The 21,022-nt window shown below is 39.2% G+C and overlaps 3 protein-coding genes across 5 annotated transcripts; all 3 read left to right on the top strand.

The window, feature by feature from the left end:
- The first annotated feature begins 1,041 nt into the window (after positions 1-1,041).
- fdft1 (farnesyl-diphosphate farnesyltransferase 1) lies at positions 1,042-10,386 on the top strand. Of its 2 annotated transcripts, XM_079358047.1 has the most exons (8): positions 1,042-1,491; positions 4,382-4,479; positions 6,254-6,437; positions 6,657-6,785; positions 7,068-7,259; positions 7,669-7,845; positions 8,461-8,613; positions 9,177-10,386. In XM_079358047.1, the coding sequence occupies exons 1-8, from the start codon at positions 1,393-1,395 to the stop codon at positions 9,402-9,404; spliced, it is 1,260 nt and encodes a 419-aa protein (XP_079214173.1). In that variant the 5' UTR covers positions 1,042-1,392; the 3' UTR covers positions 9,405-10,386. The 2 variants fall into 2 exon arrangements, with proteins under 2 accessions (XP_079214173.1, XP_079214172.1); XM_079358046.1 differs by lacking the exon at positions 1,042-1,491 and having other exon boundaries at positions 3,961-4,479.
- A 347-nt stretch (positions 10,387-10,733) lies between these two features.
- LOC306835815 (cathepsin B-like) lies at positions 10,734-14,178 on the top strand. Its single transcript, XM_079362568.1, has 10 exons — positions 10,734-10,825; positions 11,530-11,653; positions 11,779-11,864; positions 12,596-12,710; positions 12,844-12,959; positions 13,046-13,131; positions 13,220-13,363; positions 13,446-13,562; positions 13,654-13,782; positions 13,900-14,178. The coding sequence occupies exons 2-10, from the start codon at positions 11,531-11,533 to the stop codon at positions 13,974-13,976; spliced, it is 993 nt and encodes a 330-aa protein (XP_079218694.1). The 5' UTR covers positions 10,734-10,825; position 11,530; the 3' UTR covers positions 13,977-14,178.
- Positions 14,179-14,423: 245 nt separating this feature from the next.
- Positions 14,424-20,545, top strand: LOC306834684 (phospholipase ABHD3-like). 2 transcript variants are annotated; one of them, XM_079360769.1, is made up of 9 exons: positions 14,424-14,668; positions 15,910-16,070; positions 16,158-16,340; positions 16,608-16,653; positions 16,906-17,018; positions 17,198-17,371; positions 17,463-17,511; positions 17,617-17,782; positions 18,743-20,545. In XM_079360769.1, exons 1-9 carry the CDS (start codon positions 14,663-14,665, stop codon positions 18,946-18,948), a joined length of 1,104 nt encoding a protein of 367 aa, XP_079216895.1. In that variant the 5' UTR covers positions 14,424-14,662; the 3' UTR covers positions 18,949-20,545. The 2 variants fall into 2 exon arrangements, with proteins under 2 accessions (XP_079216895.1, XP_079216894.1); XM_079360768.1 differs by having other exon boundaries at positions 14,424-14,893.
- Positions 20,546-21,022: the final 477 nt, after the last annotated feature.

The following is a 21,022-nucleotide window of genomic DNA, read 5'->3' as shown; positions in this document are numbered from 1 at the left end:
GATAGATTAGATAGATTATATAGATAGATTAGATAGATTAGATATATCGACAGACAGACAGACAGACAGATAGATAGATAGATAGATAGATAGATAGATAGAGGTTGTTTTGTAAAGTGTCCATCAAAAGTAACTAATCTCATTCTTCACATCCCATTCATACACAAAATAGGGGATAGTTGAGGTGTAATGCACTGCCTGAGGATAAGCCACTAATGGTGGTTAACTTTATTGTCTAATAGAAAGATAAGGGGTACTACAATCATATTTTATTGCACTCCTATTTTACTTAAAAGTTTAAAATAATTTAAACATTGTGGTTTTAAGGTTCATCTATTTGAATCGTCTACAGACCACTAACTTTAAAGTGATTTCATCCAAGAATATAGTTTAATTTTCATTCAGTTATTTATTTTATAAACTAAAACATGTTATAGTTTGTTACACTTTTCAGGCTTTTAATTTTGATTTTGGACTCTCTGGAATATTTTAAAGTAATTTGTACAATATAGGAACTTTCACACTCATAATTAAGTTTTGTACAGAGGTCTCAGCACTGACAACTTCAATGAAGGAGAACACATAAACTTCATGCTAAGAAAAAAAAGAAAGGCTCTTGCATAATCTCTGCTGATTTGCTTATGGGATTCTTGGCAATGATGCAGCTCCGTTTATAGGACTCAGAAGACTTTACTTACTTACTTTTACTTGACTTCACTCAGAGCTGCATAAGGAAGACTCTGCCTTATTTTAATTTACCAACAGTTTTTTTTATATAAACACTGGCTGGTCTCATTGCCTCTAGAATATACGCTATAGTCAAGTTATTAATACTATATCCACCTTTTTTTATTCAGCTATCCACGAGTTCCTAAAAGTTATATCTACTCTTAAACAATAACAATTTAAATGCTGCAGAAGTTCTATTAGATATATAACATACTTATAACCTCTAGCCTATTAAAAAAAAAGAAAAAAGACGTGCTTCACAGTTACCCGAAAATATTTAATATTTATATTTATTAATCAAGACGACTGTGGTGGTCAAAGCCAACAGGTATCAGACCCTGTATTATATCATTTCATTGAGCAGGTATGGGTTTCCCTCGGCAAAGAGAAAACCAATCAGAAGCCGCACTCCACAGACACTCCTCTGAGGCGGGGCATCACACCAGACGCTCTGCGCACACATTGGACACAGGGCTCTAAGCCCATCAGTTGCCAGCCAATCAGAGGAGTCTGTCGATCTGACGACGGGGTTGAGACTGAAAGCCGTGTTCGCTTCATGGTGGTGGTGCTTCCGTTGCATCGCAGCGAAACATCATTTTAATGTGCAGCATCACACCAGGTTTACGCAGCAGTCTTTGTGAGAAGCACCAGAACTGAAGAAATATGGACATCCTTAAGTCCCTTGGCCATCCGGAAGAGATTTTCAACCTGTTTAAATTTAAGATGGGGGGCTGTAGCACCGTCATGCCGAAGTTGGATTATGTGAGTAAACGATGTTTTATAAAACAATAACAACATAACGTGTCATTTTGCGGAAGCAACACTTAAGGGTTGTGCTGTATTGTTTCTTTAAAGCACACAATGTTCTCCGTTTTTATGTCATCAGCTCAGGCTATAAGCTTACTGTATCAACTTGATAAACAGCAGAGTAAAGGTCTGCACATGTTTAGTCTATTTCCTGCAATGTACAGGCTCTACCTGTATGCTGCTCTCTTCTTGATCCCTCATGAGCTGATGGAAAAGGAGTTAGCTCGCTGACTAATTAGATCTGTGCCTGCACACCTGTGATTGGCTCAGATATACACAGGAAGATATGACCATTGACTCGGGATTTACGTTACATAATGGGCTTGGAGGGTTCAACAGTGGGTAGAGATGCTCTGCGCATGTTTAAAAGCTAAGCCTTCTCCAATGTGACCCTGGGAGACAGAAAAGTGAAAAATAAGGAGAGAGGGAAATAATTAAGTTAGTCTTAATTGTGCCTTATAAAATGGACCAGAAGTGTAAATTAATGTTGCCCATACAACGGTCTCTTTTCAGTAAAATTCGGTATAAAAGTTAGAATAATATCCCCCCAAAACCTCTTACAATAAGGCTTATATGGAAAAAACATGACTTTGCAGCCACATTATAAGTTACAAAAGTTTAAAACCAGGTGGTTTAAAGAGGTGAGTAAACCATAAGAATTCAAAGTTTTCATGCAAATGGCTCCAGACCCATGACCTCCAAAATATATCCCCAGTTTATAAAAAATATTTAAATAATAGTTGAATGATAATGTTTATCCAGCAGGCTCTGCAAAAGGTTGCTATGGTTAGATGTGTACCTTGGTTGCTTTTATTCCTTATTTTATAATTTGCCTTATATTACATCCTCATCTACTTGTTTAGTTTATTCAGATGAATAGATTGAATTTCCCTCGGGATCAATAAAGTATCTATCTATCTATCTATCTATCTATCTATCTATTGTTATTTTTTCAGGGTTTTCCAAAAGTCTGCCTACGGACAACGTGAATCAGTGACAAATTGGGATTGCGCTTGCTAGTCAAGTCAAGTCAACTTTATTTATACAGCACATTTATAACAGCCGGGGCGGACCAAAGTGCTGTAAATGAAGTTTAGTAAAATGCAATACATGCAAACATAATAAAAAACACAAGGTTGGTAGCTTCAACAGTCTGCAAGAAAGTTTAAATCGCAACATTTGTATTCACAATGTTTAACTTTACTGATTATAACACAATAAGAACATACCATGAGCATGTCAAAGTATCACTTCAAAAAACTGATAGCCTAATGAGTCATGTTAATGAGATATATTCCCCCCCCCCACTCTTTTGGCCCCCTCATCAAGGCTTCAGTCTACAAGTCCAGAGGTTTGATATTTGGATTCACTTTGCATTTGAAATGTATGTAATAAGAATATATGGGTTCATGGAGGTACAGCTCTGTGTTCCTGTAAAATCGTTTTTGTAACAGTGTAATAGAATTCAATTGAAGGGCTTATGTAAGAATCAAGGGAAGCAGTTGGAAGAAATGGAAAGTTATATCCATGGGTATGTTTTCCTCAGTGTGTTTAAGACAATGAATTGGTTTAATTTTCAGTGAATTTTTTACAACTGCAGAAGGAGCTGAGTCAAAGAACGAATGAACAAATACTTTTGCCTGCCTTTAATGGTGTTTATGTCCCCCTTCACCCTCTTTTTTGGTTGCCCACATAGCCTATGTTTTCCTAAACATCCTAACATTTCAGGAGTTGGCATGGTTGTCAGTTGCATGTAATCTTGCACACTCACCAATAGATGGCACTAGCGCACACACTTGTACTTAAGTTTCCTCGAGCATGTAATAACACCAGAAACAAAACATCAATTGGTATGAGTATAACTTAATTGTACTCATAGGACTTGGTCATGATGCTATCAATGATGTTCATCTCTGCACACCCGCAGATCAAAGGATCTGCTATGAAACAGTCTACGTAATGGACTTTAAAATATTGTGTAAAACAAATGTTTTATTGATTTAATTACAACATGTTGACTGTCTTGTGCATTTCTAATGTTTCTAATGCTTTTTTCTTCTGAACGAGTCATACAAAAGATTGAAATAAACATGGCATTTTTCCACCACAAACATTTTTAGACTACCATTCGCTGATTGGATGTGCAGATATTTATTTATTTTTTGTGCTTTTTCATTAATATCCAAATCCTAGATGTGTCTGTTATAATCAACATGATTGCATCGTTTCTTCACCATTGTGCCTCGTGTTTATGAGCACGCCGGGTCTGTAGACGTGTATTATTTAGGTTACTTACAGTCGTAGAAAACATGCAGCTCGTGTTGTTTTGGGTTTGATGTGGGCGGTACAGGGGAGGTATGGCGTGGCGTCATCATCACACTAGATCTACAAACGCTGTGGATGGACCCTGTTCACGTGCACAGTGATAGTAAACTGTTTTAAGATCGCTTGTGCGCTTGGTTTAGCATTTCTGACGTCCTATCCAACATGTTTTCACCTCGCTCGACCTCCTAGCTCGCGTGTCCTCTACATGGACTACGTCTTTCAAAAACTCTCCACCAACCGAGGCGTCGACATGGACGGTCTCGTCTCGTAGTTGCAAGTTCAGTCGTGCTGTCAGGTTATTCGCATGGCCGGAGCTTGCTGCAAGTGTGCGGTCTCTCTCTCCGTGCTCAAGCGTTCTCTCTCGGTGGCTCCGCGGGGCTGCGGCTCTTCTCCACCTCGGTCCCTCCTTCTGGGCTGGCGGCTGAGGGAGCGGGGCCTGCAGGAGGCCGCCAGACCGTCCAGTGCGGTTAGACCTGCAGGAGTTTACCGACACAAGGCTCTTCTCTGTGTCTCCTGCCAGGAGTCCATGAGCGAGAGTCTGCGGACCTGTTACCTGTACCTGAACCAGACCAGCCGGAGTTTCGCAGCTGTGATTCAGGCTCTGGACGGAGAGTTAAGGTGAGTAACAGCTGGACTGAGCCATGTGGGCTTGCAGGTGAAGGGGGGGGGGGGGCGTATCCCTCTGCAGTCATCTTTTTTACCCTTAAGTGCAGAAGCAGGGGCGTTGGCTTGGGGGTACTTCCCTTTTTTCTTGAGGTAATTGTCTTAGTAAAACAATGAACCAAGAACTAATAAGATTCATTCAAACGTGCAAAAGTTTAAACTTTAAGCAGCATTGTCATCCAACTTATTTGGGTTTTTTCCCCTCTTAAAACCAAACAGTCCATAGTTTAAAAGCTGTTCTGACATTTAAACTGCAGCACAGGTTAATGCCAGTTGTTTGTGCAAGGCATCAGTATTTTACCCAACACATGTGGTGCAAAGATTTCTTATCATTCACTTATAAATACAGCCACCAGTTGAGCCCCAATGAACCAAAGTGCAGTGCACTGCAGACTCAAGTTTTTGCGTGTAATTCTGACACACATTGAAATGCACATTAAAAATGTTTTATGCTTCTATTATTTTAAAGAAAGTAAGACTGAGGACTGAGACATTGATGAAGCATGTCACATTCAAGTAACACTCAATCTGTTAAGGCATGTATCTTTCATTTGATCAATGATGTAGTTTGTTGTGTTTCTTGAAATGTTGCAAAGTGGGCATGTTGATGTCTTCAGCAACAGTGAAGGCACACGGGAAGTTCAATAATTCAATTCAAAGTCATTTAAAGGGATACTTCACCCATTTACATGAAGCTGTGTGTATCATTAGAAACATGGTAGTAGTGTTGAATGGTCGTGAATCCAACCTGTGGCTGTGGCTCAGTTGGTAGAGTCGTCGCCCCTCAATCGGAAGGTTGAGGGTTCGATCCCCAGCTCCTGCGAGCAACATGTCCGATGTGTCCTTGGGCAAGACACTTAACCCCAAATTGCTCCCCCTGCTGCGTCTGGGGTGTATGAATATGGCGTGAATGTATAGATACTGGATGGGCCACATATCCATCCCATCAGTGTGAATGGGTGTGAATGGGTAGGTGTAAAAGCGCTTTGAGTAGTCGGAAGATTAGAAAAGCGCTATACAAGCTCAAGTCCATTTACCATTTTGGCAGGGCAAAATGAGGGCTGGATTCACGACCATTCAACACTACTACCATGTTTCTAATGATAGACAGCTTCATGCAAATGGGTGAAGTATCCCTTTAATCCTGTACTTTAAAACAGTCTTGCACCGTAGAACCTGGAACCATCAAAGCTGTATTCTTTTATTCTTGATTAGTTCCTTAAATTATCAATCATTCCTAAAAAAATGTTCAGCCAACTCAATGCCACCTGTAATTAAACTGAATAATATTGATAATAATCCTAGTTATGACAGGATAACGTGTACAGACAAATAACTGTCCTTGATGCCGTCCTGCATAATACGACTGAATGTTTCTATAAGTTAAAGTTACGGTGAACCACCAGGGAAAAGTGATGTAGCCTGTAATGAAATGAAGCAGGAATCCTAAACTCTCAATGTTACAGACAGTGAAGTCTGCTGCTGCTCAATGTCTAATTTAAGATCACCTTTAGGGTCACAACTGTCAGGACAGAGAGGACTGTTTTTAAATACACATATCTCCTGTCAAAGAAAAAAAGCTTTGTCATACAGACCAACATGAACTCTTAAACTCTGCTTGCTATTTTTGTTGAGTGACGAGGCAGCTTTTCAGTCATGAATGACCCATTTTCCACTTGCCTTTAAACCAACTTATTTCATCTTTTCCCCGCTCTCTACTTCTTTCTAGACATGCAGTTTGTATCTTCTACCTTGTGCTGCGAGCGTTGGACACAGTGGAGGATGACATGAGTATCCCTTTGGACAAAAAGGTTCCCATGCTGAATGATTTCCACACCTACCTGTACCAGGATGATTGGTGCTTCACAGAGAGCCAGGAGAAAGACCGGCAGGTTCTGGAGGATTTCCCCACGGTCAGTAGTACTTCCTGCTGGTTCACAGAGGGACATTAATCAGGACCATAAGCATTTCACTTTCTTGTAAAATCCATTTTAAATGACAGACAACAACGTACACACAGAAAAAATGTATTGTTACAGAGTTTGGTTTTAAATTTGTCCTTTGATTTCTGTACAAAAGATAAGGTTGTAAAACATCTGTATCTGTAATTTTCATGTGAACTTGTTATTCAGATATCACTGGAATTTAGAAACCTTGCCCAGGAGTACAAAGACGTCATCTCGGACATCTGCCACCGTATGGGAGTGGGAATGGCTGACTTCCTGGAGAAGAAAGTGGGATCCATGAAGGAGTGGGACCTGGTAAATGAGTTTCTTGTTTTATAAATATGTTAGAATATCAGAGGAGGTACTGGGGAGTAAAATGATTCAGACTGATATCAAAACTGGGTTTAGATGGAATATGAGTGAATTAGAGTGAATTTTCTGCTGGAATGAAAATGTCTGTTTGTAACTTATCCGTATCACTATGACCAAAGACTCTTAGCATGCTGCTTTCTGAAACACAAAACCCCAACAGACCAAAACCAACACCCAAAAAATAAAAAGCAAACACATTGTTGACTTGTTTTGTTCTTTGTGCAGTATTGCCATTACGTAGCTGGTCTGGTCGGCATCGGTCTGTCTCAGCTGTTCTCTGCGTCCCAGCTGGAGGACCCTGAGGTGGGCCGGGACACAGAGTTGGCTAACTCCATGGGCCTGTTCCTCCAGAAGACAAACATCATCAGAGACTACCTAGAGGACACGCAACAGGGACGTGCCTTTTGGCCACAAGAGGTGAGCTTGTGATAAGAGAATTTTTGTTTTAACCGTCTGTATGACCAAACCAGTGAATACAAATTTGCCTGAACGCATATTCTTTACCAGCGACCAAGAGTTGTGGAAAGGTTGAGTTTATACAAAGGGTGTTTATTTAACCTCATGTGCTGCTTTTTATTCATTTGTGGATTGATAGTGAACCCATACAAACTTTGATATGGACTCTCTTTTTATCACCAGCAGAGATTTTACACACGTTATATCCAGCAGGGAAAGTTGCTATTAGAAAAAATAAAGTTTTTTTTTTCTCTCTATTTCATTGATTATAAAGGACATTTATCTTTCAGAATCTCAATTCTATGACTGTTAATGAAAAGAAAAAAACTTGACTCCTTTCGTTGCCGTGTGTCTTTGTGTCCCTGTGCAGGCCTGGAGTCAGTTTGCAGGTCATCTCGAGGACTTGGCCCAGCCAGAGGAGCTCGACTCGGCTCTCTCCTGTCTCAACCTGCTGGTCACTGATGCTCTGAGACACGTCCCGGATGTCATCGCTTACTTGTCCCGCCTGCAAAACCAGAGCGTCTTCAATTTCTGTGCCATTCCACAGGTAGATGCAGATTTTTTCATGAGACACCAATATGGGACTTGTTAGACCCAGGTCTTCTAGGTCATAAAGGGAAATAAGAGATTTGTTTTGCATAAATGTGCCCAAATGTTGCTCTGATTTTGCTTTCTCAGGCAAAGACACCCACTGTAGATTATTTACCATTTATATAAGTTGTTCACCAACTGAGCAGAGCTCTGAGATTTCGAGAGTTTTCTAAACTACAGAGTCATTGCACTGTGTTGGAACAACTATATGATGAAACAGTTCTTAAATAACCCCATGCCTTTTGTTGTGAATTAGAAAAGTGTTCTGTAGAAAATTGAAAATTGCAGTGCATGTAAGAAAACATTCAGCCAAATTTTGATGTCTCTTTGAAAGGCAAATGTAAGCCCAATAATTTTGGAAAACTGATACAGTGATCCGTCTGGCTGTATTTTTACTGCACTCCAAAAATGAAGAGACTGAATTTAATTTAATGAATTGTCATTTAACAGCCCAGGTGTTAGGTTTTTTTTTACTACAAAAGATGCAAGATATTTATCATGAGTATGTCTCAGAACATCTAATTTCTTACATTTCTTTCACTTGACTCCATATTATTCTTCTCTCAACCAGGTGATGGCGATAGCTACACTATCAACATGCTACAACAACCCTATGGTTTTCCAGGGAGTGGTGAAGATCAGAAAGGGACAGGCTGTTACCCTCATGATGGAAGCCACCAACATGAGAGCAGTGCAGAGCATCATTGCCCAGTACAGCCAAGAGGTGTGTTTGTGTTTTTGTTCCAGTACTTCCTCGTAATATTGCTCCAGTAAGAATATTTCAGCTTGTTATGAAACGGACTCTGAATGACCTACAAAAGCGTACAAGGCCATCAGTGACAAGATTGATAATTTTTCTTTATACTTATTAATAATGCCTGAACATGCTGCGCAGGGTGTCACATAAATTGTTAAACAGCATACTGCAGGAACAACCCATTTTTACATTTTCCACAGCAAAAATTCTATTTAATTGATGTGCTTGACTGCTAAAAGATAACTGGATGATATTTTTTTATTAAAGGGCGCCTGTGGCCTTGTGGTTCGCCCTTTTTACCGACAAAGTGGGCGGCCTTGATTCTTTCCTACATATCATTTCATATTCTCTCTCTCCCTGATTTCAGACTCTATTCAGTGTTTTGTCTTTCCAATAATGAAAATAATAATTAAAAAATCCAAACAATCCTTAACAAAAAGCTACTTACTCGATCAAATTTTGCACTTTTTACACAAACATATTTCCTCGAAGGAGTTTTAACTCTGTAACTTCACTCTTCCTCCCTGCAGATTTTACAGAAGGTCTCTCTCACTGACCCATCACGAGATAAGACCCTGCACATTCTGGCTTTAATCAGAGAGAAGTCTGCTCTCACCAAGTCCAGCCTCCCCTCCCGGACACATCACCTGTCGCCCATGTACCTGTCTGCTGCTATGCTGCTCGCCGCCCTCAGCTGGCAGTACCTCAGCACTACAGCTGCACAGGCACAGGGTACTGGAGACATGCAGGGACAGTGATTTAAAAAAAAAAAAAAAAAAATCCACAGACTCAGAACCCTCCCCCCCTAGCCCACTCTGGATGTCCAGGTCTCCTCTGACTGGATGGAACTGGATCCCCTCTGTTCTCTTCTCATTCTGTACTATCAGAGGACCGCGGACATAGGTAGACTATGGAGATCCTGGTAGCAGCCTGCTGTCATTACTTTGTGTAATAGTTGTTCCTAGAAGTCAATCTTGCATCTGGACACATTTCGGACACACACTGTTGTGTTGTTATATTCACCAGCAAAGACGACACAGTGAAACATTCAGGTTGTTTTTTGTTGTTTTATGGTAATGTAAATTGTGTTTTATTTTTCCAGAAAAAAAATTCTGACCCTATACATTTGAGCGGATATATTTAGCATATTCAAATATTTTAGGAAGAAAAATAAAAACTACATTTTCTACATTAACTGTGCAGAAGTTGTAAAATGCAGAACAAACTATTCATTATTTTGGTCAATTCTTTTTTTAAAACATAATCTTGATGTTGTCAAATCTAAGCTAACAACATATTCTACTACTTGTGTTTCTTCAGGAGACGAACTCTTAACACCAGTGCACTTTACAATAACTGCACTGCATGTGAACAAGAAATAACAATGACAGTGTGCATTTACCGTAGAGCTACATTTTTTAAATGTGTCAGAGTTCTGTTTCTACACTGTGACCTTTTGAAATAGGACAAAACAAACGACATGCAATTCTGAGGACATTTTCACATGGATTCTTGGAGTGAATAAGGGAGAAGAAATGTATTTTGTCATACATTTGATATCAGAAAGAAACTGTTTATTTAAAAGGCTAGTTAAAGTGTCCTTAAAAGAGCTTTGGGGAGTAGAAAGGCTAGCACAGAGTAACCTTGTACAGAACCAAAGGAGAGCTACAAACATTGCTATGTAATGTGACATTTTGATTTGTACATATTTGAACAAATAAAGACAAGAAAGAATCTTAACAGTCTGCGTGTTTGTGGGGAAAAAAAGCAAGTCATGTTTGGGTTTGTAGCAGGATGATTATAGTGGTGTACAGCTAGATTTTATAGATGACACACTGTCGATGAGATTATATTATTCTCATCTTTTACAGCACAGTTCCAAGGTTAGGATATTCTGCTGTGCTTTGTTTTTGTTGATTATAATTCTGAGACCATATACTCTGTGTACATAAATGTAAATCTTACCTCGTAAGCATTTCACCACCTGTCAACCTTAGGGTAGACGATTTGTTAGTCACATGAGATGTGCACTGACAAAGCACCCAATAAATGGACATGTGATTCTTTAACTTATAAAAAGACAGTAAAAAGAGTCTTGATGATTTGTATCCAGTGACAGGAACATTGTGAACAGAAGAAACGTTCTCTGACACAGCTACAGCTACAACACAGATAAAAGGTAAATAACTTAGATATATGGTTTTGTTTCTATTCATTGAGCTCAATCTTTTTTTTTTTTTAATCTTAGTGTAATTTTAGCTGATTCTTAATAAGTTTGAAATGCATAGGAATGGGGTATTTATAATTTCAACTGATACTTTAAGCTGTTCTGGTATTTTTGTTTCCTGTTTTTCATTTTATACTGATAGTATTACATCATGTATATATTTATATATCTTTTTAATAATTATCACTTGCAACATCAATGGTGTCTTTGACATGTATTAAATTGGCTGTTGTAACAAATAACTGTACAACTTAGTTTGAAACATAATAACATTTGAGACACCTTCTGTTTGTCTCTGAGGTGTAAAGAAGTTGCAGGGTAAAAAAAAAAAAAATAGCATAACCAAAGACTGTTTTAAAGCATGTAGTTACATTGTCAGTCTGTGGAAACAGTTTGGTCCAACTATAAATCCAGTCACTATAGCATACATGCATTATTGATAGTGAAGACGGTATGCAATTTACAAAGATGACTTGATGGCAAAATATGCGAAACATTTTGAAAGGTGCAGCAGTGTGATTACAGCGAACACACTGAAGAAAATCTGTACAGAAAGATACTATCATGGCCTTAAACAGCAACGTGCACTTTTAGAGAATAAATAATAATAGAACAATTGACATGATTACAAATTCTGAATATCATCTGTTGTGTAGAATGCTGTCCTTTGCCCTCCTCTGTGTACTGGTGACAGTCTCTGTCACACAAGCTCGTCCTCACCATCCCCTGCTCTCCCCAGAGATGGTGCACCACATCAACAAGGCCAACACCACCTGGACTGTGAGCCTCATCTCACTCACTATCTGCCTTCTTCTTAGTTTATTTTCTTCATTTTAATTTGTTGGCACAATGGATAAATTCGCTCTACAGACTGTTGTGTATTGTAATTTGTCTTTTTGCTGCAGGCTGGGTTGAACTTCCAGAACGCTGATATCAGCTTTGTGAAGGGTCTGTATGGGACGATACTGAATGGACCCAAACAGCCACAAGTGTACGTTTAAAAAGTGTCTGCATGATGAGAGGGCTCTTGAATGGATTTTATGTCTGTGCAGTCTCTCACATGCACAAAACAGGTGACAGTCAGCTTCATTTTATAGCAGCACGAGTGAATGGCCTGGTATAAAAAAGTAATGCTGGATATAAACAGTAACAATGTGAGACCTGTTAGGAATGTAATAAGTTAACTGTCCACCTTTTTTTTTAAATCTCAGAAAAGAAGTAGATTGTTTTAATAAATACAATATTGCATTTAATATAGATTTTAAAGATAGATTATGTAACTTTATGTCCACTTTAGCACCAGTCTCTCAAACCAAAACAAAGATCTCAGAAGACCACTTCCCCCCCTCCCTCAACCTCCCCTCTGTGTTCTGATAGTGCTGTTGTTGTTGTTTGTTGGACTGAACTCCATTATGATAGGCAGCCCAAAGTTAATTGGGTTCTTATTTCTGTAAAGTATTTTTAGACCAAAGATTGTATTTTCATCTTTTTGGAAAGTCTCTTGGTTGTTCTGTAACTGTACTCTTGTGACAAAATTCAGCCATTGTGAGTAATAACATCAGTATCCTTAAATGACTGGGGCTGTCTCACATACCTCATGTGGTGGCATAGCTGTTGTTTTTTTTCTTATTTTATAATATATTTTTGTACTGATAGGCTTTCAATTGAATTGATCTGTTTTACAGCATTTTAAGTGCTCAGTGAAGTTCTTCTCTTTTTCAGGTTTCACAACATTGATGGCATAAGGCTTCCAGACAGCTTCGATGCACGCAAGCAGTGGCCCAAATGCCACACAATACAACAGATCAGAGACCAGGGAAGCTGTGGGTCCTGCTGGGTAAGACAGACAACTGAAGCTCAGAACAATACAAGCCAGAGGAGATCATAAAATGCACAAGGGTTTAAGTTATGGGGAAACAAAACTCACTTCCTTTTCCATCATGAGGTTCCCTGATTTTGAATTCCCACAGGCGTTCGGTGCAGCTGAAGCGATATCGGACAGGATTTGTATCCAAAGCAGTGCCGAGATCTCTGTGGAGATCTCTGCCGAAGATCTGCTGTCCTGCTGTGACTCATGCGGCATGGGGTGAGCATTTGTGTGTCAATTAAGATCATTTCAGGTCATTTCAAAGGAGAAAATAAATAACCTTTTATATATCCCTATAAATGCAGCTGCTTTGGAGGTTTTCCCTCTGCTGCTTGGGAGTACTGGGCAAAGAACGGACTTGTGACAGGAGGCCTGTATGGTTCCAAAGTCGGTAAGAATTAAATGGGTTAGTCCCGCTTCCCAGAAAGCATTAAACTGGTAATAAAGGTTTGGACTTGTAATATTGCTGCATTTTCCAGGTTGCAGACCTTACACTATCCCTTCCTGTGAGCATCACGTTAATGGTACCCGTCCTCCGTGCCAGGGTGAGCAGGACACTCCCAAGTGTGTGGAGCAGTGCATCGATGGATACTCGCCATCCTATCCCAAGGACAAACACTTTGGTAAAATGTTTTTCCCCTACAGTAACCTGACATGCAGTGATTTGTTTATCTTTAGTGTTACTGTTGCCATTTTCTCCTTCAGGCAAACGCACGTACAGCATCCCATCTGATCAGGAGCAGATCAAGACCGAGCTGTACAAGTTTGGCCCTGTGGAGGCAGCTTTCTCTGTGTATGCAGACTTCCTGCTGTACAAGACAGGTCAGACTGGGTTGTAACTCTGAATGTGATATACAGTATAGAAACACAAATATCCTTCCTCATTGTTGAACACATTGTTCCTCTTTTACAGGTGTGTACCAGCATGTGACAGGAGACATGCTGGGCGGTCATGCCATCAAGATCCTTGGCTGGGGAGAGGAAAACGGGACCCCATACTGGCTGGCTGCAAACTCCTGGAACAGTGACTGGGGAGATAAAGGTACAAAACATAAAACAAAGTCTGACACTGTTTATTATTTGAAATAAACCAGAATGTCACCTGATCAGGCTGATCTGAACCTGTGATGCACTTCAGTCATGTTTTTTCCTATTTCAGGTTTCTTCAAGATCAAACGAGGAAATGATGAGTGTGGCATTGAGTCTGAAATGGTTGCAGGAATGCCACAAGTATAGAAAAAAAGGAGTCCTTACTGCAATGTCACCTTCAAATAAAGTCAACCAAGAAAGATAAAGACCCAATGTCGGGAACTCTTAAAGAATCAAAGCTTTCATCTCTGGTTAAAAAACGCTCAAGAAGAATAAGAAGAAGAGCAAGATTCCTGTGCAAAAATAATTTGTATAATAACCATTAAGGAGCAAAATAAAGTTCACTTTAACTGGATCATTACATTTTGTCTTGTATGCTTGCATGTTATTTTTGTTATTTCGCAACACAGCACATGTAAATGTTGTCTGAGGATAAATGTTTTCCGAATAAATATGCATATAGATAGGCTTATGTGAAAAACAAAAAAAAGAATATTAAGGCCATACCTTGTCAAGCGGCACATGTGCGGCAGAGGGCAGTGGTTACGCACGCTGGTTGCCAACGAGACAGCATTAAATAGAAAAAGAAGAAGACAGATTTGCGCATGCGTCTTAATTACTTTCTATGTTGCATAATATCACAGTAGGACGTATCTTTTCTAACATACGATCCAAAGTTATCATATTACAGCCAGGAAGCACCACCTCCTGAAGATAACACCCTAGACAAGGCCTGCGACTGGTTGCCGGCTTTTTTATCTCCATCGGCAGACACGATAGGATGTGTTGAAGTAGAGGAGTCCCAGTAAAACATCTCTTTGCTGGTGGTGGTGATGAAGGCAGGTTGTCGGACAAATGTACTAACGTCTCTCTGTCAGCTGTGTGTCCCGTTGTGTCGGTGAACGAGTCATTTTCCTCTCTTACTGCAGCTGCAACAGATAATAGCAATGTTTTTAGCACATTTTGAGTTATGGAACATATACTGGGAGTGTGTCTCCAGACCTTACACGGTGGTCATCTGCTCCCTGACGGCCGCACTGTATCTGTGGGGCCGCAAGCGTCAGGTCAGTCACTGCGGTCAAGGCCAGCTGTTCTAACATCTGCGCTCTCCTCGCTTTTGTTTGGACACCTTTTTGTGTGAATATTTATTTTATTTTATTTGACTCTTCTTATATTTCTGTTGTGTTTGATTTATTTTTTATACAGGCTATCTATCTGTTTTTCTAATCAGCATTATTATAACATTATTTAGTTTTTTTGTTTTTTTTTAGATCTAGGATTTTTTCGTGATTTTCTCTCACTTTTTGTATTTATTCTATCTCTATTTCATGACTTCAAACGTCAATGTCACGTTTTTGCATGAGCTGCTTTTTTTCTTCACACATAGGCTAAACCCTACCATGAGGTTCATGGAAGAAATACAATACTTAAATCTGCCAATGTAATGGGCATGGTTTGTTGGTCCAAAGTCAGCCCTAACCTTGCACTTTGTTCAATTAATCTGAGGGCACGTTAACACTAACTAAAGGTTCTTTTACCCCTGTGAAGAATTGACATGAACAATTCATTGATAGTTTACAACTGATAGTATGATACAACAAACATTCTGTGGGCAATTTTATAATGAATAAAACAAATGACAAAAATGTGTTCTGCAAGTTTCTAAAAGAGCCTTGAATAACACCACCATCATACACACCATACTGAATGTTTTAGAGATAATGGAACCTGCAAATGTCTGACACGTGTGTCAGGTTTACTTCCTGTTTGCTGATAATAAGTTATTGGTATAACTTAAGAATAAAAACAAATTCAATGTGTATTTTGGTATATAATGTAACAGCCTATGTCCTTTGCTTCTAAAGTACTCTAACAAAAAACCGGATGCAGTGGTACATACTGTAATTGTTCTTTTTGGCCAAACAACATGAAATCAAACACACAAACCCAGCTCCATAGTTCACTAAATGTCTGCTGCTCTTCTGGTTTTGCATGCATTCATTGTTTTTTTCAGAAACACGAGTTATCAACAATGCAGCTGAGTTTTCATGACCTTTTTATGATATTTTTTTCCACTCAGACACCAGTACTGGTTTCCAGCAAGGCCTTCAGTGCATTCCTTCACAAGCACTGCCCTGTGGTGGCTGAGCGCTTCAGTCCTACTCCGTGGTGCTGGGGGGGCAGGTTTCAAACTCTGGTCTGTGCCCTCCTCAAGTCCAGACCCTCTGTCACTTATCGCAAGTAGGATAAACTCTTAAAACTATAGAATTATGTGAATATAAGTTGATGAGCTTATTTATTTATTTGTTATCCACACTTTTTTCACAGTGAGCTGATCCGTACTGTTGATGGGGGTCAGATCTCTCTGGACTGGGTGGACAATAAGGCTAACGCCACCTACCCAGAATCCTCCACCCGACCTACTGTGCTGATCCTCCCGGGCCTGACAGGGAACAGCCAGCAATCCTATGTGCTCCATGCTATCAGACAGGCCACCCTGCGAGGCTTCAGGTCTGTTTCTCCTCAGCTGTCTCCTGATGTTTGATCTGTGTGCCAGAATGAAGTGAAATGCTAGCAGCCTAAATAGTTTCATCCAGTAAATTAAACAACTTTTGTTGAAGGAATAACATGGACGTTTAAGTTCTTATCGTTTTAGCCTTAAAATAGTTTTTATGCTCTTGTTTTTAATTTGTGGCACTTTGAGACTTGCTTCAAATGTAAAGGGCATTATAAATCAAATGTGTCAGTATTATTATTGTTTTATTTCATTTTTCTTAGATGTGTGGTCTTCAACAACCGAGGTGTAGGAGGGGAAGAGTTATTGGTATGCAAACATTTATTATTGTCATTTACGAGATGTCTTTTGCACTTTGTAATCGCCACATCCTCTATGCATTGCTTCCTTAGCCTGCTTGCTTGCTCGCAGTTGTTTAACCTGGAAATGTAGAAAGCTTCTTACACTTCATTTGGATGTTTTGCAATTGGATTTTTTCACAATGAGTGAAATCAAGATTAAGGCTAATCAGTTCTGCAGTTCAAACACAACACTTCTCTTGTGTCCCTCTGCTCGCTTCAGACGCCCATCACCTACTGCGCAGCCGATACTTCCGATCTTGAGTGTGTAGTGCAGCATGTCAAAGGACTTTTCCCACATGCCCCGGTGCTTGGTGCTGGTGTGTCTTTGGGAGGGTGAGCTGATGGATGGTTTACTGACTTCTTTCTTCCTAAACTTCCTAAAATCCTAATTTTATTTTTAAATAAATCTTAAACTTGTATCATTTTTCTCTGTATTTCTTTTGTAGTTGCTACTTTTTTGTCACATGAATGTTTGCTTTATCTGACTGTGTCTCTCCATTCACCCTGTGCAGCATGTTACTGTTGAACTACCTTGGCCGTAAACGTACAGAGTCAGGGATGGTGGCAGGTATAACCATCTCTGTCCCCTGGGATGCACACAAGTCCTCTGCGTCAATGGAAGAACCACTCAACTGGCTGCTCTTTAACAAATACCTCACCAACGGCCTGTGTCGAGCTGTCACCAGGTTAGAGGAGTTGTAGCCTATAAAGTCCTGAAATGTGGGTGTTGTGTAACAATCCAAGGAAGTTGAAAAAAAAAAAATCTGATTCTCACAGGCACAGGAAGATACTGGAGAAAGTGGTGGATATAGACTATGTCTTGAAGGTATCCTTCTTCTTCACATTTCTTTCTGTTTGTATTCATTTATTTCCCATTATGTCTGGTATATTTTCTTCTCTATTTACAATTCTTTTCATCCCTCTCTTTAAGGCAAGGACTATCCGAGAGTTTGATGAACGCTTCACCTCTCTGCTTTTCGGTTATCAATCCTGTGTGGAGTATTATCATGATGCCAGCCCTGACAAAAAACTCCCAAATACAGCCGTACCCATCTTGTGTCTCAACGCTGAGGACGACCCTTTCTCTCCCCAACATGGTGAGTACACGACAGCCGAAGAAGAACGTTGTGGTTATAGGTCAGTTTTTGATCTTTTTCATGAGATGGCTTTTAATACCCAAACTGTCATATCTTGCGTTGATATAAAATGAAAGAAGATTTGATTTTGCTCCAGGCTTCCTCAGATTACATTTTGATGGATGTGAAATCCAATACGAGTGAATCCTCACCTGAAACATAAATGTATCATATGTGACTGGATTTAAATTTCACATATTTCAGGGAGACTGCCCCCAAAATCCTCCTGAGCCGGTTGTTCACATATGTACCTCACAGCAGGGGGTCTCCATCCATGACATTAAATCAATGGAAGTGATGGAAAAAGCAACAGCCTGCTGTATGACACTATGATAAAAAATATGGTGTATATTGTATTGTTATAATGTGTTGCTCAACAAAATCACAATATAACAAAAGAAAGTTGAATGCAGCAGTTTAATTAAAGGGATACTTCACCCATTTACATGAAGCTTTGTATCATTAGAAACAAAAAAAATATGTTTTTCTTTGCCTGGAAGTTTTCTTCATGTGATGCAATATGACACTTTTTGCATCACATGAAGAAAACTTTCAAGCAAAAAAAAACGTATTTTTCTCGTCTCAGGCCAAAATGAGGGCTGGATTCACGACCATTCAACACTACTACCATGTTTCTAATGATACACAGCTTCATGTAAATGGGTGAAGTATCCCTTTAAATGCAGAGCTTGCTGTGGTTGCATACATACAGTCCACGTTGGTGTGCTGATCTCTCTCTTGCTCAAGGTGATTTCTCCTAATTATACCCTGCTGTGTTCTCACATCAGAAACATACTGAGACTGACAGGAGATTAAGTCAGAGTAAAGGATTCGGCTCACCCTGAAAACTTCACTAGTTGTTCAGGATATTATATTGTGCAAGTGTGAACAAGCCTTTTTTCTCCTTTTTCCTGCCCACAGCCTTCCCCCTGACCATCGTCCAGAGTCTGCCAAATGTCGCTTTGTTGCTGACGGCCCATGGCGGGCACATCGCCTTCCTGCAGGGTCTGTTTCCCCGCGGTGAGAGCTATATGGAGCGTGTGTTTGGTCAGTTTGTCCAAGCTGTGTTTGAGCACCCGCAGGACATCACCAAAGCCTGTGGCATTAAGGAAGAAAAGCTTAGCTGATCTTCTTTCAGTCTGTTCCTCTGTGTGGTAATGACTGCTTCATAGCAGGAGGTGCAAAAGAGAATGTAAAGTCACTGGCATCCTCACTAAAAAATGCAATGAAATGCATCAAAATATAATGCATTGCTTAGCTATTTATGTTGTCATCTTAAAGAAAACTTTGCACAAAGAATGACCAAGTGTATTGTACAATCATTAAATTGCAATGCAGCTAAGCTGATCTACCTCTTCACCCTCAGGTTGTCTGTAATTAGCAATCACAGACAGTTTGAATTAGTCAAAAGCTCATTGATATCATGCTGCTAATTGATATGTGAAGGCTCAATATTGTATGTAGAAAAAGAACAAATACAGCTTTTGTATTAATTGTGAATAGAATGTAAATTGCTTGAAGTCATATTGTTCCTTCCACATGCCGTCCTAAATTCACAGAACGCACATTTATTCCCTGATCAAAAATGAGTGCTTTGATTTAAGAAACTATTTAAGAATGTTTTCCAGATAGAAATGAATGGATCATGGACATTAGAACAGAGGCTTTGTAGTTTGTTTCACCTCATTTGCTACTTTTGTGTTTCAATACTTGTTTTCCTTGACGTGTGTAACTTGCCTTAAAGGATTTTATTCACCCTGGTTGAAGCCTTGCATGCACACTTTACATACACGTGCCCTGAACATATAATACTCTGAGGTAATCCTGCAAACATTTGAGTTGTTAGAGTTGTCAAACTTCAGCTGGAAACACCCACATAACAGGGATATGTATAAAAAAAAAGCTATTGATTTGTAAGATACATTTATTTAAATGGAAACCTGCAAAATGTAAAACTATTGTTTGCTTGTAATTGCTTTTAAAGTATAATGGCTGCAATGTAAATAATGTAAAATTACGGAGGAGTAATGAGAAAATTTGGGCTGACGGCAGTTACAGTTCAGTGTGGTACTCTGAGTACTTTTCAAGCTTCTGTCAATCATTTAAAATAGAAAGTGGTTATAAAGTTTAGTGTGCGTTCATCTGCCTTCAGTTTTGACATTTATGCACATTTATATCTGATTCCACTTTTGAATGAGGATTTTTGAGATTTTGGGGCATTTGTCAGAAATATGAGCACTGATATTAGGACTTTTTAAGAAAATGTGAGCGTGAAATGAAGATCTTTAAAAAAAATCTGTTGATATTAAGCTGTGTTTTGTGTTTGTAAATCACCAGAATGCACTTGAACATTTTTTTTTAACAAGGTATCTTGTTTTATGATTGTCTGTGTTTCCAGAAGCATTATGTATATGATTCTTGAAGCTGGTTTAGGCTGTGACTCCAGACATGATTTGATATTAAGAAAGGTTTCTTATTGCTGCCTTATTGGGTTCAATTACTTTTTGGCTGTTTGCAGTTGTTCACTTGCCTTTAAATGATTGTTTTATGAACAAATGTTTCTTTATTTATTAGTTTTACCTCTGTGCCAGCGGTAACCACCATCATAGTGTTTTTACAGTATCAGTTACATTGTTTCAAGACTTCAAGGATTTATGAACTATGTATTTAGGTTTTTCTTCATTAAATGACACATGAAATAAAGAATGATGTGAACAATACAAATCTTTGTTAGGTGGTTGATTTTTACATCTTCATTTGATCACATTTTAAGATTTCTGAAAACAGGAAGTTATTCCTGTGGTTGTAGTCAATAGCAACACAAGTCTGAGTTTGTTTGGGTTTGTTTTTGTTACCATGTATATATATTTTTTTTTTCAAATGGAAAATTGTCATAATACATTCTCAGCCTATCATTGAGTTCCCCTCAGTTTAACAGCTGAAATCTGAGTTGTCAAATCTCTGAGCTGTGGGGTCATTTATGTTATTGAGTAACCAGACAGTATCAATAATTAACTGTGAACAATAAAGGTCCACGCCCTCTGTCACAATGCTAACCCTTCAGCCCCATTCAGATTCATTTAATGACGCTGCTGCATGGAAAATATCCGGTGGCATGTGGAAACACAGAAAGTCAGTGCCATGTCCACTTTGTCAGTCCTGCAGATGTAATCTACAAATTTAGCCTGTTAGCTTTAACTT

Source organism: Symphodus melops (assembly GCF_947650265.1).
Source record: "Symphodus melops genome assembly, chromosome: 1".
Taxonomy (NCBI): domain Eukaryota; kingdom Metazoa; phylum Chordata; class Actinopteri; order Labriformes; family Labridae; genus Symphodus; species Symphodus melops.
The sequence above is the reverse complement of the archived record's forward strand: the minus strand, read 5'-3'. Positions and strand labels throughout refer to the sequence as shown.

Bases quoted from the DNA above. Each gene is read 5' to 3' on its own strand.
- fdft1 (XM_079358046.1), top strand. From the start codon at position 4,166: ATGGCCGGAGCTTGCTGCAAGTGTGCGGTCTCTCTCTCCGTGCTCAAG. The intron at 6,438-6,656 runs GTCAGTAGTACT...CTTGTTATTCAG, and splicing joins TTCTGGAGGATTTCCCCACG to ATATCACTGGAATTTAGAAA. The intron at 8,614-9,176 runs GTGTGTTTGTGT...TCCTCCCTGCAG, and splicing joins TTGCCCAGTACAGCCAAGAG to ATTTTACAGAAGGTCTCTCT.
- LOC306835815 (XM_079362568.1), top strand. From the start codon at position 11,531: ATGCTGTCCTTTGCCCTCCTCTGTGTACTGGTGACAGTCTCTGTCACA. The intron at 11,654-11,778 runs GTGAGCCTCATC...TTTTTGCTGCAG, and splicing joins AGGCCAACACCACCTGGACT to GCTGGGTTGAACTTCCAGAA. The intron at 11,865-12,595 runs GTACGTTTAAAA...TCTCTTTTTCAG, and splicing joins GGACCCAAACAGCCACAAGT to GTTTCACAACATTGATGGCA.
- LOC306834684 (XM_079360768.1), top strand. From the start codon at position 14,777: ATGTTTTTAGCACATTTTGAGTTATGGAACATATACTGGGAGTGTGTC. The intron at 16,071-16,157 runs GTAGGATAAACT...CTTTTTTCACAG, and splicing joins CCCTCTGTCACTTATCGCAA to TGAGCTGATCCGTACTGTTG. The intron at 17,512-17,616 runs GTATCCTTCTTC...CCTCTCTTTAAG, and splicing joins ATATAGACTATGTCTTGAAG to GCAAGGACTATCCGAGAGTT.